The sequence below is a fragment of the Triturus cristatus genome, chromosome 3_2 (assembly GCF_964204655.1).
Source record: "Triturus cristatus chromosome 3_2, aTriCri1.1, whole genome shotgun sequence".
NCBI classification, from domain to species: Eukaryota; Metazoa; Chordata; class Amphibia; order Caudata; family Salamandridae; genus Triturus; species Triturus cristatus.
Genome location: NC_140584.1, coordinates 1,119,379,888 through 1,119,396,688, shown reverse-complemented (window position 1 = coordinate 1,119,396,688; position 16,801 = coordinate 1,119,379,888). Strand labels below are relative to the sequence as shown.

The following is a 16,801-nucleotide window of genomic DNA, read 5'->3' as shown; positions in this document are numbered from 1 at the left end:
GCTCTCAAATAATATATTTTTTTAAATTATATGTTTTTGTACTTTATGTTGAATGTATGTATGAACCCAACTGTAGGGCTGTAGATATGTGGATATATTTTTTGTCAATAAATTACAACAACAATTTTTATTTGATCTTTTCTCTTTGTCTTTGAGTTATATGCGGCTATTGATTTGGGCATTTTAGAACCCAAGTTAAGTTTGTTTGAAAGTTTGGATTGAACTTGCCATAATTGTGGTTTAGGGGGTTATACATTCCCAAGAGAATTTCTTTCTTTACACATCAGATGATCCTGTGCCAGTTACCTTGCCATTGTCAACCGCTGTTCTTCCTGTAAGATAGCGTTTGTGACCAGGTGGTATGTGTGAAAAGTTGTTTGTGGTGAGCCACACAGAACAAAAGCGCGGCTGCCATTTTAAATATGAAGCGCGGTGTGTAGAAAAGGAAGGCGTGACCGCTACTACGAAAGTGCGCTGTTAAAAAGTAATAAATGTTTGCAAAGTTGATTTTAGTGACCCGCGCATAAGAAAAGAAAAGTTTAGCTGCCATCTTACATATTAAGCACGGTGTGCAGAAAATGAAGGCCTAGGTGCTACTACAAAAGTGAAAGTGCAGCACGGCACGCTTTCAAAAATATAAATAAAAAATAGCGTTAGTAAATTTAATGTGGGCGAGCTGCGCATAAGCAAACAAAATCATGGCCGCCATGTTAAAGATGAAGCTGATGTCTTTTACGCGCGAGCACCTATCCAATCCCGCATCGCTAAGCAAGTCGGCAGCAATAGATCTCGCCTACGCGAGCAACGCATGGTGCTGCATCGCTAGGCGAGACCTAAAAAATTGGGACCGGCACCAACCATTAGCCAATTGGAGGGTACGATTTTAAAATGACACATACAAAAGCCAATCCAAAGTTTGGGAGCAATCAGACTTCACAAAACAGATACAACAGATCGACTAACAGTGCAAGCGCTGTATAGGCTCGACCTAAAAAACGAGATGTGGATTCTCTGAGCACAATCCTCTGGTCTATTGGGGGAACAGCCATTATGTATACTTACTTTGGCCGATGTCACAAAATATGCTGGTTCTATTAGAAACCTTGCAAAAGGGAAAGGTAGAACGAGCAGGCTTGATACAATGGAGAATGCCAAAAAACAAAGACCACATTTATCGGAGTTTGCCAAAGACTGTCAAGGCATACAGGAATGTAGATAAATGCTTAGGTTTGGAACAATGCAATGGGTCTGTGTGAAACATTAAGACCACAAATGTAAAGTACAGGAAACTTTTCAACTGGCTTTCAGATACAGAATAGAAAATTCATTCTTCAGTTGATGTGATCACTCTGAAAGAACGCTACAGAAGCTAGATTTAGGCACTTATTGTGATATATTCTACTGATGTACCATTGGTGAGGTTGAACTAGAAATACATTTCCAAAAAATTGGGAAGGCTTCAAGACCAGACAAGCAATTTGTTGACATATTTAAAGGAAAAATCCTTTGGCAAGGTTCGGTTATCTACAGAGCAGTGAATGCTACTGGAGATGGATACCTCAGTTTAAGAAAGTGTTGGTTAGCCCAGGTTTTATTCCACTTTCTTGCTGGCTACTCTGGGGTGGCTGAAGGTGGCAAAGGTTACTGCTTCTGACTCAATGTTGCTACAGCAAAATACATAGATATAAAATGCAAACGTGTATCACTTTTAGAGTTTATAGTTATTAAAGTGGTCTTTGATAGTATAAAAACCAAGCCTCAGGATATAATTAAAGTGATGGAAGCCCTTCACCCACAAAGTACAGGAAAGTTGAACAATAACACACGTGCATCTGTGTTATGTTGCACACTGGGGGACTGTAGCTGACATTATTTGGTTTTCTGTGACGTACATGAGTTAATTGCCATGGAGCCCACTCTTTTTAGTCTTACATCAATGAGGTGGATGTTGTATTACAGAAGTGGAAGGCAAACATTCCCAATATAGGAAATAATTTCTGGTTATTTTATTCATCTGCAAGTTTTATTGACCTTGAGAACATATAGTACCCAAACTGTTGACTGCTTTTGAGAAACACTGTTCCAAAAAGAAACTGGATACAGATGCAGTCCACTGAACGATTATGATGCGTGGCCTCGTGAAATATATTACACAGAAATTTGATGTCATGGGAGTTAAGACTAGGGGTCTGAATACAAGACTGGCGGACAGGTTACTACATCACAAACACAACAGATATTCTGTCCGCCCTATTACAAGTTCCATTATGTTCCATTAGATAGAATGGAACTCGTGATAAGGTCCTTAATACTTGGGTACAGATTTGTCCAGAGTCAAACTACTGCACGCAATTCTCCAGTCACAGCAGGAACTGCCTCCAAGTGGTAATAATGCAGCAGCATAATTACAAGTTTACCAGACTAAGACCACAGTAAGTACATTATATGAGTCTGACCAATGGGTTACAATTATTAAGTTAGTTATGCGCCAAAGCACAACCAGTTTGAGAAAGACGTATTGATATCCTCTAAGTACACTGCAGCTGTCTTCATGAGAGGCTAAGAATTTAGGATTTATTGCTGCAATTATACTCCTGTTTCACTTCGGTTAGCAGTTGGATAAATCCATCTCAGGCCATCTACAAGAGAATCTGTAGGGATGCCTGGATGCTAAAGGAGGTCAACAAATACAACTGGCCTTCCAATAATAAACTACACCTTTCTTGGTCTAGGGCACAATATATGGCTGATGGGGCTTAGTAGACATACTTTGGATGAACTCGAAGATCCTTTTTTGTATCCTTGCATCCTTATGTACAATGTTTGTTTTGATGTGGGTGGGTAGTACTACCCTGTGTAGATATGTGAACACTGGCTTTATCCCCTTCCATTCTCTTGGTCACCATCTCTCTCACCCCCACCCATTTGTGCACAGTTCTATTTCTCTAAGTATCATTTAAAATGTAATACAGTGACCCGAATGCATAGTAGATTTTTCTGGCCTGATTCACAAAGCAATTTTCAACCTCATGGCAAAAGATGGCTCAATTTACACATGTCAGGTATCCACAAAAAGAAACCTTGCAGGCAAAAATGTATTTATGACTCGTAATTGTACTTTATAAATGTGTACCATTGCTCAATAGTAAACTCCTTGCAAGGGGTGGGAAGTTCAAAGTGAGGTTTTACTTGAGAGTTTCAAACCCTTTTCCACTTGGAAATGGTGACAGATTTGCTCCAGCAAAGGGTTGGAGCAACTCAATCTCAAGGGTGGAAAGGAAAAAAGGTCACACCCAACTTTGTGTGGAAGATCTTTCTCCAGAAGAAACAAAATTTCCCATAGTGCAGACAAAAATGTTTGAAAAAAAATCTAACGTCTGTATCTAGTGCTAAATTTTATAGTGCATACAATTCTATATGGGCGAATAATACCATTATCAAAAACATTCTAGTATTATACCCGGAAACCTGCGACCAGTTGTAGCTTTCCAGGCATACTACTGCCAATGTTTGTGAATTTCAAAACATATTTAAACTGCTTCTATTTCAAGGTGTAGTTCTGCAGGTGAAGATTTACTACTTTTTTTTTTTTTTTTAAATAAGAAGATCGACCTGTTTACGTTATATGTACTTTTGTTTCATCATGAAAAAAAAACAAATGGCTAAAAAAAAAAAAAAGTGTATTAATTAAATTCACACTTTGCATTGTTCATAATGGATTTGAGCAGACTGATTGGATGCACTTTAAAGACAATATCTAGTATAGGGTCAGTGAAAGCAAACAACTGCATACCCATTTCAGTAAAAAATAAACCTGATTTCGTAGACAGAAGATCTATCTAACAAACATCTGTGAAAGAGTCACATGGGAGTTGGCTATGGGTTCCAACATTAGTCTTCTAATCTGTAATTGGCTGAAGACAAGCACTCGATAAGTATGGTTGCTTGAATACAGAAAAAAAGACCACTTTACCTGTTTCCTGTAAGCGAGTCTTTGTGTAGCAGGCATAAGAAGCTGTGACTTGGACTACTTTTAATTTGGTGAACCATAAAATTGTTGTTCTTAAATTATGTACCGACAGAACAAGATGGAATGTTAGCTTTCCTGACAGTTTTTGCATTATATACAAAAAGAATGGGAGCTCATTGACCTGCGACATGGTATAAAGGTTATATAAAAGTTGAGGATGTTAAAATACAAAATAGTTCTAAGGAGACTGATGAACCAAATTGCTCTCTAATAATGGGGTATACTTTCATGTGTATCGTAAATGTCATAAGATATAATATTTTTATATGTAGGTTTTTACGAAGTTTATTGAGACTTTTTTACGGTCTTGCTACAGACATCAGAAGTTATATGGGAGAGTCATTGTACACAATACTACATGGGGTGAGCTTTGGGTTGCTCACTTTCGAATTACTGGATTGCTTTCTTGCCAATTCATTCCCTGCTTCTGATATGATAGCTTTTCTTCCTACTCTTGTGATTGTCTTGTTCGTACAGAATTTATAATTTATCCTGGATGAGTTGTATTCTTCCGCTGCTGATGTCAAAGAGCTATTGTTTTTTTTAAATTCCACTTAGGATTTGTCACTCCATGGGAGATCAAGTGCGGATCCTTCCTCTCTCTTGCTCATATTTGAGTTCCCTCATGCACTTCCTCTCTCTCTCCCCATGCCAGAGTTATCTTCAGTTGCCACCTTCCTCCAACAATGTGCACTGCTGCAGTTCGGTGTCAAAGTGGAAGCACCTCTTTCCCACCACCCCTTGTGGTATCCACCGTGGTCGCCATCTTGAAACTATATAAAATATTGTATCAAGTAGCAGCTGCATTAAGATGTTAATATGCTGTGTCACAGAAGTGTTCAGGTGGGGCAGAATCAGAAGAGATTCTAAAGGTATAGATATAGATATTTTTCACTAGAAAAGGTCAAATATCCTTCACAACAGTAATATCTGTCCTTAGATGTTGTCCGGTTGAAACATCCTTCTTGACTGAATGATCCTGCTCTGTGTAGCCTGGTTACTATATGTATAATCCTGTAGGCAAAATAAAGACTATTATCTTCTATATGACATTTAGCGGGTCAACCGTTAGCTATACAATGCTGATAGGGCTGATTGTCTGATATGTACAGGAGAAGTGGTGGTAAGCATTTTACTGCGCCTTCCGGAGACATGACTCTTAAAAACACAAGCATGTGTCAAAGTAAAAACAATTTAGGAAAAAAAAAAAAGTTCTAATTCCTTTTATGGGTCAGTTGAACTATTAACAGCATTTTAACGATAAAAAACAAGCACACTGCCCCTTACATTAAAATGAAATATATAGCACTCCACTAAAGGGGCCCGTCCTCTTCTGCGGGGCTTAAAAAATTAAATTTGGATGAACTTGCCCAAGAACAGGATACAACCAAATTTTGCAAATCAGCTCATCTCAAGAATGCACATTATCTTTGTAGAGAAAGACAACAGAAAGTTACGTTAGTGCAACAAATGCTAAGAGTACCCTTATCGGTCTTGTTTACTGTACCTGCTTGCAAAACCGGGATCATGGACAGGAGATTCAGAAATTTTACTGCCCAAGAATCTTCTCGCGTGACGGTGCTCACAGACACAATATCATGGACTTCCAGCTCTATAAAATTTGAAATGAGAGAATAGAGACGTATCACAACTCAAATGTTAAAATAAATGTAGATATCAAATGTGAATTCACTATTATGCAGTGTTAATGTTTTGTATTTCAACAAGAATGTATCTACCAGTAACATTTGCCACAAAGTAAACTGAAGCACAAGAGAAGAGTTGGTTCGCTTTATTCATGGGGGTAGTGGAATTACATCTCCTGTCTAATGATTACATAATAAATAGTTTGGTCAAACTTAACTTCACTCATGACTAATAGTTATTCAACTATTCATAGGTTGGAGCATACTGGTGAAAATGTAATAATACTTTCCTTGAAAATATTATTTTGCCTCAGGAGCTATTATTAAAGTAAAAACGTTTTTTTAAAATTATGGGATTTCCACAAAATACCAAAATTGGGTTCCTCACATAAGACTGCTTTTGTTACCTGTGTGAAAAGCAGCAAGATAATGTTCTATTGTATCCAATATAAGATTGCTTTATCTGTGAGGCTTTTGTAGAGAAACAGCAAACGCTCGGAAATCTGGCACTAGTAGAATGTTCTATTGCCCAAAAAGATGAATGATTTGCTTTCAATTTCATACCTTATAAATCACGTTAAGGACTCCATCTGGTGAACGATGCCACAATGCAGCTCAAATCTAAGCTGGCATCAAACAAAGCAACTTTCTGGAATGCTAATTGTTGGTGATGGATAACACTGAAGAACTTGATAAATAGAACAGTTTGTCTCTATCCTTGAAGTCCCCCTTAAGATTTTGTGGTCAATACAGACCTATACAATCATTACCAGACACCAGGCTACTCAAAAATCAATAAAGTACTTGACAATCAATTAAGTGTCATAATATCCCATGGAAATTTCACCTAATTTGAAGAGTTTAGCACTATTATTAATGGAGCTGCATCCCTTCCAAATCTTTGTGGGAAGTAAACCAATCATGATTACTCAAATCTAATTCAGGCAAGACCGTATGCTGAAAATACAGAATGCACAAATATTTCTAGCAAAACTGGAATTCTGGAAGCACTTTAGGCTTATATACAGAATTCTGATTTCCTGCTTGCATTGTTGGTCTACTTTGCAGGAGAAGCGTTTTCAGGGTTAGAGACATACGGGAAAAGTGTAATTTCAAAATTTGTGAAATGTGTCTTTTGTAGAGTGGTATAACTGTGCTTTAGATTAATTCAGTCGTATGTATTTCAAACTCTCTTAAGGGATCCTTCAATCTTTGATGGGTGCAAACAAAAAGCCCTGGCCAACACTTTCCATCATGTATCTGCAAGTGCATCACCAGCATACTTGCACTTTAAAAAAATATGGTAATCAGGTTTCCCTGCCACTATTTTTTGTTTACTATTTCATCTGGTTAGATTGTTTTCACAAGCAATGAATGTGATTTAGATAAAAAAAATGTTAGAACCATAAAAAGTAACAAAATATTTTATTACCAACTAAACCAGGGTCTTTTTTTAGGATGTCCACTAATTTTATACATAATTTCTATTTGGATTATATCAAATGCAACTTATGTGGGTATACAGATATTTACTCCATGCTCCTAGACCTCCACTTGCCCCAGCAAAAAATCTACAAAGTGGGGAGGGGAGGGAGGAGGGGGGGAGAAGCGAAGCAGAAGAATGGTACAGGGAGAGGTAAAAAAGATCTGATAATGTTCCTAAAGACCACTACTCCTCAAATAATTTTCTTTATGCTCACGGCTCCTTAATTAATTAGTATTCAGGTCAACAAAATTTCAAAAAGGAAATCTGCTGTAAGTGAAAACATGATTAATGAGTAGTAGAGAAATATCACAGAATAGTGTTACCTCTGGCTAGGTGTATGCTAGAACCTGCAGTGATTAACGGCACTGCATCCAACTGCTGGACATCAGGTAGCTCAAATCCATAAACCATCTTCTGCTCACACCAGCTCTGTGAGCAAAGGTCTGTTACACATAAGTACTTCAGATTATATTTTTCCATGGGGGTCTGCTCATCTGGCTTTCTCTTCTTTTGTAAATTCCCATTAAGAGCATCTCCAGTATCCCCATTCTTCTTAGGTTCAGCGTTCTGAACACTGGAGGTGCTTGAGATTTAAGTAACCACAGAAAGAAAAAGATATTATCACACAACGTTCCACAACATCCTCCATACAATTGATATTAACATGGTTTTTAGTCATGGGTCACATGGCATATGTTACACACTCTGAATGATATGTAATCATGGGTGCCCCACGCTGTCTCATGCAGTGATTATTCATCTGTATACATATACTGCAAGATCCCATAATGAAAATCTACTAAAAATGTATTCGTTATAGGATGAGCTGTACAATTTTTATCTGAAAATTGCAATTTGATATTGATGGTATGTTGTTACCCATCCTGCCTGATTCCGCACACCGTCCAACTAAAGAGTTTATATACTCACAAGCGTTGGAAGCTCAGATGGGTCAGGGTACCAGAGGTAATAACGTGATTTATTCAGGTATCTCCTGCCAGCCCATTTAATAAATAGAAGCTTGGAAAAAGCTAAAAATGAAGACAGGATTAAAAAATCCGACCAGCACATCCACCGATCTTGTGATAGGTAGGATTAGTCTTCTCTTCGCAGAGAAAGAAGGTGAGGGAAAGTCTACACAGTCTGATAAAGTGGTACTTCAGAAACGCCCTTCCCAGGGGCACTGTAGGGAATCAGGCAGACTGTGGACACCAGTCACACCACACCAAGAGCTCCCTTTGAAGTATTGCCAGGGAGGAATCTTCTTTTCTGTGTCAGTTAGGGGCAGAGCTAAGGTCATTTACCAGCCACCAATTTAGGTTGACATAATTAAAATTTTGCAGCATGATGTGAATGAAGGGAGATGTGGCACTGCTGGACTGGGCAGAGATCTCCACCATCTAGACCGCTCTACCTCCACTTTTAAACCCCTGTACATTGAGTAACTTTTGAGCAAGGACTACAGAAGAAAATGGAAGGAAGATGAAGAGCTCCTGTCTGGAGTGGAATGTCAATCAGGACTTTTACTGTCTAGGACTCTATTGGACCGTTCCAAGGGTTAGCGGTACTAGCATCCCCACTCACCTTCGGGGATATTAGAGGAGTGCCTTGCTGAAAACCCTGAAAGTGAGGGCTCACTTGGACTCTTGTGGCCCAGCTCTAGCTGGACTTCCCTGGCAGAGGGTGTACCAGGCCACTAAAAGAAATAGAGGTGTCCTATAAGTGGGTAGAAGGCGGTGTGTTCTGAGGATTTTAGTAGGCTGATAGTGTAGCCTGCTTGGTTGGTCACAATGTGGTGTTGTTAGTCAACCCTGCGTCAGGCTACGAAGAACTCAAGGAGCAGAAGGCTCAGAGTGCAAGGCCCTGAGGAACAGCAGTCAATTAAAAGCTCTGCCAGGAAATTACTAAAATCTTAGAGGCCAGGGGGCGCGAAGTAACCTACTCTGTTGACGTCTGCACAGATGGTTTCTGAAGCCGCCAGGGCCAGGAAATCTAAACCATGCTCAAGAGATAATTAATTATCTCCTGGGTGGACCAGAGCTGCAGGATACCCAACTGCGGGATACATGTGGTGCTCCCCTCTGGTCTTCTTTATTTACCCTTCGGGGACAGCCATTGCTTAGCAGACCAGCCAACGATGAATATGAAGTACAACATTTTAATTTGAGGCCCAGTAGCCACAGTTGCGAATAGTTACTGATCCCGGGGAGCTCCGGTGCCTGACCAAGTTGGTACAGGAGGTGTGGGTTCCCCAGGCCAGAAGCAGTCAAAGCGCTTGAGTCCCTCCCACTCCCCATATTGTCCGGGAGGGTAGGAGAGTAGGATGGCTAGTTACCTCTGCAGACAATGGCTAGAGTTACACAGGAGAGTGCCAGCAATAGTGGTGGCCGGGCAGGGAGCAGGCCAGATCTGCGTGGGCTGAGGACTCGAAGCATGGGACAGTGATAGTATCTGCAAAAAGAAACACCAGCAGAGCTTAAAAGATAAAAATAAATGGGGAAAAATGACAAACTGAGTTGGTGGGATGGGCAAAAGAACGATGGGTTAGTGTACTACACCAAGCTTTTGCCAATGATTAGAAAAATTGTAAACATTCCTTTCATCACAGTGCGTTTGGTTATTAATGATCACCTGTGGTGTACCAGTGCCCCAGGAGACCCACCTGAAGGATCACATGTAGCGCCCCCTCCCTCTGGCCCCCTTTATTTCTTTATTTACTCCTGGGGGTGGCCAGCACCCGGCAGACCAGCCAACGCTGAACGTGTTGCACTCAAATACTAAAATTTGCAACCCAACAGCCACAGCTGCGACTAGTTACCGAAATCAGGTAGCAACTGGACCTGATAAAGTTGGCCCAGGAGGCATGGGCTCCCCAGACCAGCAGTCGCCATAACGATTGTGCCCCTCCTACTCCACGTATTGTCTGGGTGGGCAGGAGTGTGGCACATTAATTTGCAAGAGAAATACAGGCGAGAGTCAGCTCCCCAGCTGGAACAAAGCAACAGTACCAGCTGGGCAATGAGCTGGCCAGGAGTGAATGGACTGAGGGGCACCCTTGCACCTCGAAGGGTGAGACAGGGACAGATGCTTCTAAAAAGAAACATCAGCTGAGCTTGAAAGTAAAAAAATAGCAGGGGGAAAAAATGTTCCGCGGCCAACTGTAGCATCAACATGAATACCCACAGCATCTCCCAACAGTAAGCCTAGAACTGCCGAGCCTCGCTAACCTGAGACAACGGCTAAAAAGGGGTACCCAGCTCTCAGTTTGGAGTCACTAGTACAAGCGTACCAGGATAACATTGGGAAAAGAACCCAATTGCACAATTGGGCCCATATTCCCGGCCTGCTCTGACACCCTCTGACCCAGATTTCTCAAAGTGAGTTCATGCAAAACAAGTCTCTGGGATGGTCGTCGGTTTTATGCTGGCCTGTCCAATGGCCAGGCTGGTTAGTGCCACCCCAAGATGGGATGATAGTTCAGAGGGGTAGGTTTCTTGGTGGTGGGGAAGGTCTCAATTAAATAGGCTTGTCCCAGAGAAAGCTAAAACAGCTCCACCTAGTGACCCTACGGTCCCCTGGTTTTGGAAGTCCATAAGATAGTGTTTTCTGACATTGTTGTGTAGTAAGATGTCAGGAACTGCTACAACAAAGGGTTGATTCAAGTGTGGGGACATCCTTAGAATAGGCTTATGCCCCATTACCCATCACTAGATACTGACTAGTAGAAGAATGGCTCCCACACTGTAAACTTCAAAACATAACTATCCCTTGAAGAAGACAAGAAAGTAGGTAGCTGGTTCTAACTGCATGGAAAAGGCTAGTGACTAAATCCTGCTTTCCCGTGTTGCCAAGCTTGCCAAGCTCTCAAGAGTCAGCCCAGCTAGTCTGTTGTAGTCCCAGGAGATAAAATACAAAGAAAGGCATTTTTGTGGAAGACGTAGAACATCAGTTAGAACTGTAATTTGGCTGGACCCTGGCTTGAGCGAGTACTTGATCTTATCCCTCACTACTACATTTGTCCTTGTATAATAGAAACCGCCTTCAGCAGTTTGGTAGATTTATGAATGATGATGAGGAAGATATCCAGCATTCTGAGAACACCTTGACCTTTAGAAGGTTGGAACTACATTTCAAGGCTAAGGAAGGTGGGACCTCACAAGGAAATGGTGATTACAAGGTAAGAAACCAAGATATATAGTCAAGACAAATGTTTTAGTAGGAGACAAAGTTTTTGATCTTAGATTTACAACCAGCTCTTGTTAGAAGTCTGTCAATGATTAAACAAGTAATAAAGGAACGCTAGTGTGTCTTTTTGGAACATTTACACTGCAGCTAAAAAAAAAAAAAAAAAACTCACGAGACTCCAAATCTTTCCAGAGCCCAGACTAGGAAGTACTTACTCATTCAGACTGGATAGAGTTTCCTCAATTAAATGGAAGTCTCTTTGTAAAATGTTGAAACAGAAAATGTGTGGTGAACAGTCGTGTCCCATACCCTCCATACCCTAACTGGAAGTATCTGTTATTGTGTCTTTTGCCTGCATCTGCACATTAATACAGTGCAAGCATGGAGGCCTAGGCCTGCCGTTCACTTACAACAGGTTCCGGACTTGTCCAGGAGAGTCGAACCAATCAAAGCCCTTATAGTGACAGCTATTCTACTGTTACTGCCTCCATTTACAGTTTTTAAGCATGTAGCTCCATGTGGGCACCATACCATGTTTTGTAGCAATTACTGTCCAGACCTTTTTACTTGTGTCATATGAGTGGAAGCCTACTGAGCCACTCACTCAAATGTTGCTCACCGTGAACCCGGAATCCGAAGGACAAGATTTTGTGTGCTGGTGCATATGTGGTGTGGTGTGCAGTACATGGGTGTATGAATGAGCCAGAGTGACACAGGACTTCCATCTTGGAAAGCCTTGGTCTCTTTATGCGTACAAGACTGAGGTGAGTTTGCTTACATTCCTGAGATTTGAAAGAGAGATTTGAAATACAAACACTGAAATTTGGAAAGAGGAGACAAGCTACCCCTTAGAATTTGATGAGGTACTTTCGGAGACAGAGAGCTGTTGATTAGTCTTTATGGAACTACCATTTTGGTGGATGGCAGAAGTAGGACTGTAGTTACTGCTCGGAGATGAAGGTTTCTTAGATGAGAAGCAGCCATTTGTCTCTCTTCCTGATCACAACATGATGCGGCTGTTAATAAAGAGGTTGTAGTCTGCTCACACCTCTTTATCTCTCAGTTTTGGGTGCTCCAGCATGGAGACAACCCTGCACGGAGGAGCCTCAGTCAAGACAAAGGCTGAGCACAGAAGAGAGCATGAAAAGGAAAGATAAAAAGAGAATCAACCAAAACCAGTTCTGAAAAGGCAGACTGTGAATCCATCTGTGTCTGAAAACTGTCTAAAAGTGGGATCAGCTGACCACTTGTTCCAGTACCAAGTTCTCTTCAAGGAGACGGTACTCTGCAGAGTACTCAGGACCACCGCGCAACCCAGAGCTTGTATCTACCTGGCAGCCCGTTCCCCAGAGGTGAAGGAACACCACCTGGTGTCTAATCTGAAGAAAGAATTGCTCACTTTTTCTGGTACCCAAGAAGCCATGCCTAAGCGAGAGGGAAGGAGATCACCAACCATGCAGGAGGAGAAGACTGCCGGAGTGGCTGTAGCAATACACCCTGGAGCAAGGGTCCGTCCAATAGAGACTCCCAATGTGAATGACTGATGCCGTCAAGAGTGTTGATGGTTTGTAGCAGGTACCGAAGCATTCTATCCTTGTTGCCAATAAGATCCAGGAGTTTGTGTGTGAATTGAAGCCGGAATAGGTATCTGCCTATGGCACTCACTGAGTGCTTCAGGACATGGACGGTGTTACCGCAGCACTAGTAGTGTGTGCTGTGTGGCCCAGACCACAAACAGAAAGTAAAGACTGAAATTCACAGGTGTTTGTCAAGGGTACCCCTATGTAAGTATAGAACCCGTCACGTCACATCCCCAGACTTGCCTGGTAGCAAGCCCTACCCTGAAGATTTGAGGCCGTCCCTCAAATCTGGGAACTGCCCCCATCGTTAGACTGCTGCAACCAGGGAGGCCCAAACGACAATTGAATCACCAAATAACAGGACCAGGCCTGCCAAATCCTCGAGGCCTTCCAGCTCAGAGCAATCACTGGAGACCAGAAGGCGGCCTACGCCAGAAGCATCTGCTCCTGTTGCTGGGGCTCTGACACTCACCCGACGGCTGGCTGCTGCGCGCCTCAAGTGGGACTGATCCCATTCTCTGCAGGGAGGCCTCACCCACTGCCGGTGAACCCAATGCAGTGAGAAAGTTCAAAGTGCCCGACCCCGCCACCCAGCCACACCACCATGGATGGGTTGGTGAGAGACTGGAACTGTCCAAGAGTCCATGAGACTTGATGCTGAAACACGTGGGGAAAGAGAGCTGGATCCACATAATAGACTACAACCCCGAGACTTTCTCTTCCTCCTATTCTTCTCACCCTCCCCTATCTTTTCACACAGTACGAGGCCCCACAGTACATCTTGTATTCTTTACTACAAACTGTACAATGTACTTGATATATCAATGTTAAATATATACATTGATGCCTTAATGTGCATGGATACTTTATATCTTCAGATAATGAAGTTGCCATGGGGTGTTGCTTCACCCCAGAAATAGCAAACCTGGTAATGGAGTACTTTGAGAACAAATGGGTTTACAGCGACATGAACCAATACAATGCACAGATACTGCAATGGTTTTGTTACATAGACAAAATCATGATGTTATAGGAAGGTGATCGCACCAGACTAGAAGAGTTTTATGGGTGGCTTAATTCCAGGACCCCAGAGCTCAATTTTACCAAGACATGTGATACTCAAAAAATTTACTTTTTAGATCCGGTCATATTGAAAAAGACAGGAAATTTGAAGTGAGTCTTTTAACTACACCCACTGACCGTACCACTGCTGGTCATCCCCGTTCCCTCAACGAAACCTTAGCATACAATTTCTTCGGATCCGGAGAAATTGCACTCTCAAGATCCTCATGAATCAACTGACCAATTGAGGATACCCTAAAAACTGGTGAAAGCAGTGTTGTAAAGGGCATGGTTTACGTACAGAGGTTTTGCAACATAGATCCAGAGTAAGATGTGCAGTACAGGGGCCCCCACTGGTACAACATTACCAAGAACAGAAGTAAACAGAGGACGATATGCAGTGGTTAGTACTTTTCGTGCTGCAGAATAACCAATAAGGTTGTGACATTGAGTGAGCACTCAATCAAACAGAAGCTATGATGAACGAAAGTTATGTGACACCCATACATGGCCTTAAAGAATTAGACAAGAAAGGACATTAATTTAAATCATGTGTATCACCTACATATCATGGTGGTCGCTTTTGATGAATATTGATTCTGTCATTTGGATGTTTTTATGTGCATACGACTCATATTATGTCATAACACCCATTAGTTGGGGTGCAACTTGTGCATAGAACAATGATCAGTTTTTTTTTTTAAGCGAGATGTATGATACACACTTATACCATTTGCAATTGTTGTTTACATTTAAAAAATCAACTATTGCTAATCGATGAAGATGTCCATACGCACTGTGATGAAGTAATCCAGGCTTTGTTTCAACATCAGATTTTCTTACCCACTTTATGACGGCCGACATGCTTTCACCACAGATCACGGCATACAAAGCACTTCAGCCTCTCAAGCTTCTTCTTACATGGGCATCCTTCCGCATTCGTTCGGACCCAAGCCACACCTTTTGTCCGGGAACTAGGAGTTAGTAATAGTACCACCAGAGCATAATAAGAGCGTTACATTTCCTTTTTCTCAGGACTTTGGAAATAACCTATGAAGCTGTCCTAGGACGCCACTCAGTTCCAGGTCTATGGTATTTCCCTTTTTTAGGTCGAGCCTTGGCAGCGCATGCAGTGCTCTGCGAGGTATGCTGTATTGAAGAATGGAATAAAAGCTCCGCACATTTCCCGCCCATCTTTTCAATTGGCTTCTGTTACAGTCCTTATAAATTGTTGCTTTTCATTTGTGAATAGGCTTAATAGTCCCTCCTTGGTACTGCCTTGACTGCATGTGCAACCTCCCAGAAAGACTGGTCCTCCCATAACGAATTTTTTAATTGTGGTCTTACATGGTCGCTTTCTTTAGTCAGTGAGCACTATTCCACCCACGACTTCCTTTCTCTATTCAACACAGGACGTCGCTGCCCACTTTTAGATTGCTATTACTAATGTATTTGCAGCGCGGTCCGCTTTCGCTGCAGCGGCTGCGCTTCTTTATCCGATTAATTTGCAGCGGGGTCCGCTTTCACATAAGCGGCCACGCAACAGAAACGTGCTTCCATTTTTAAAAAATTTTTTTTAAGTGAAAGCGCCTCATACCTCACTTTCACTTTAATTTTGACCACGCCCCTTTCTGCAAACGCTGCTCACTGTAACCTGTATATGGGAGCAGTGTCTAAAAAAAAAAAATGGTCGCGGCCACTATTAAAGTGGTCTCGCATTTGCGAGAGTATGAGGTATTGGCATTAGAAATGACAATGCCTTTTATATAGGTGTTGCTTTTGAAAACACATAAATAAAAGACATTATCATTTACAATGCCAGTAGCTTAAACTCTCGCGAATGAGAGCCCTATTGCATTGAAAATACTGGTTCCGTTTTCCTTTCCTTTCCTTTCCTTTTTTCCCCCAGATCAGAGCATGGTCTCCTACAGTGATGCTTTTGTGTCCCTTCTTATCCCTTGAGATTTGCACTTTGCAAATCAATCCAGGCGACTGACTTCAGTCCATGGTTCTAGGTGGCATTCACCTCGTCCTTTTTGGAAACCACCTGATGGGTATGGTTTTGCTGCAAGCATGCCGGTATTCAACGAAACATACATAGAATCAAGGATATTTTCCAAAATGTCTTCTTTGTGAGTACTTACACTTTTAGAGCACAATTGCCCATTACACTAATGCATAGGCATGTAGGTATGGGTTGAAACACCTAGATTGATGTTAACCTTAAGCACTTCAGCGCCAAACACCACATGCGTCTATAGGATCAGAATAAGGGTAGGGCCACAGATCTTCAATGACTATTTAAAAACATGTATACAGAAAATGATGGCCCCCCCCCCCTGCACACGATGGCAGTTATCACATGGTTGTCTGTGGTTGCGAGTACTGCCAAGGTTTTGGTGTAGATGTGTACATACTGGGTCTATTTTAGAGAATTGGTAGTAGGATGCACTATGCCAGTTAAGAGGCACCTAGTATGGACGTTAAATGTTCAATGCAATACTTTGCAGGCTTTTCTTGTCTTTCTATGTCCTGAAGATGCCCTACTAGACGGGCCGAAACACGTCCACTATCTTGAATGGGGTGGGAGTTCGATAATCAACTATTTAAATAATTAAAAATCCTTAGGACACAAAGCAAAGCTACTGACAGCTGGAAGTTCTCTTAAGTGTATCTTCCTGATGGACTATATTTTCTATATAGACTGCTTTTGATAAACAGAAATTGCAGCCATATCCAGTTATAAAACACTTGGACGAGAGAAGATATTCATGGATATGATGTACAGTGAATGTGTTTTTGGGTTATGTGT

The 16,801-nt window shown here is 41.6% G+C and overlaps 1 protein-coding gene across 1 annotated transcript in view; it reads right to left on the bottom strand.

Moving 5' to 3' along the window:
* EXO5 (exonuclease 5) overlaps positions 1-16,801 on the bottom strand; it is a 124,232-nt gene that overhangs the window by 75,320 nt on the left and 32,111 nt on the right. The window contains exons 3-4 of the mRNA XM_085649911.1: positions 7,486-7,745; positions 5,538-5,642 (exon numbers count right to left, since the gene is read on the bottom strand). Coding sequence (XP_085506037.1) covers positions 5,538-5,642; positions 7,486-7,745 — 365 coding nt within the window. The remainder of the gene's footprint in view (positions 1-5,537; positions 5,643-7,485; positions 7,746-16,801) is intronic.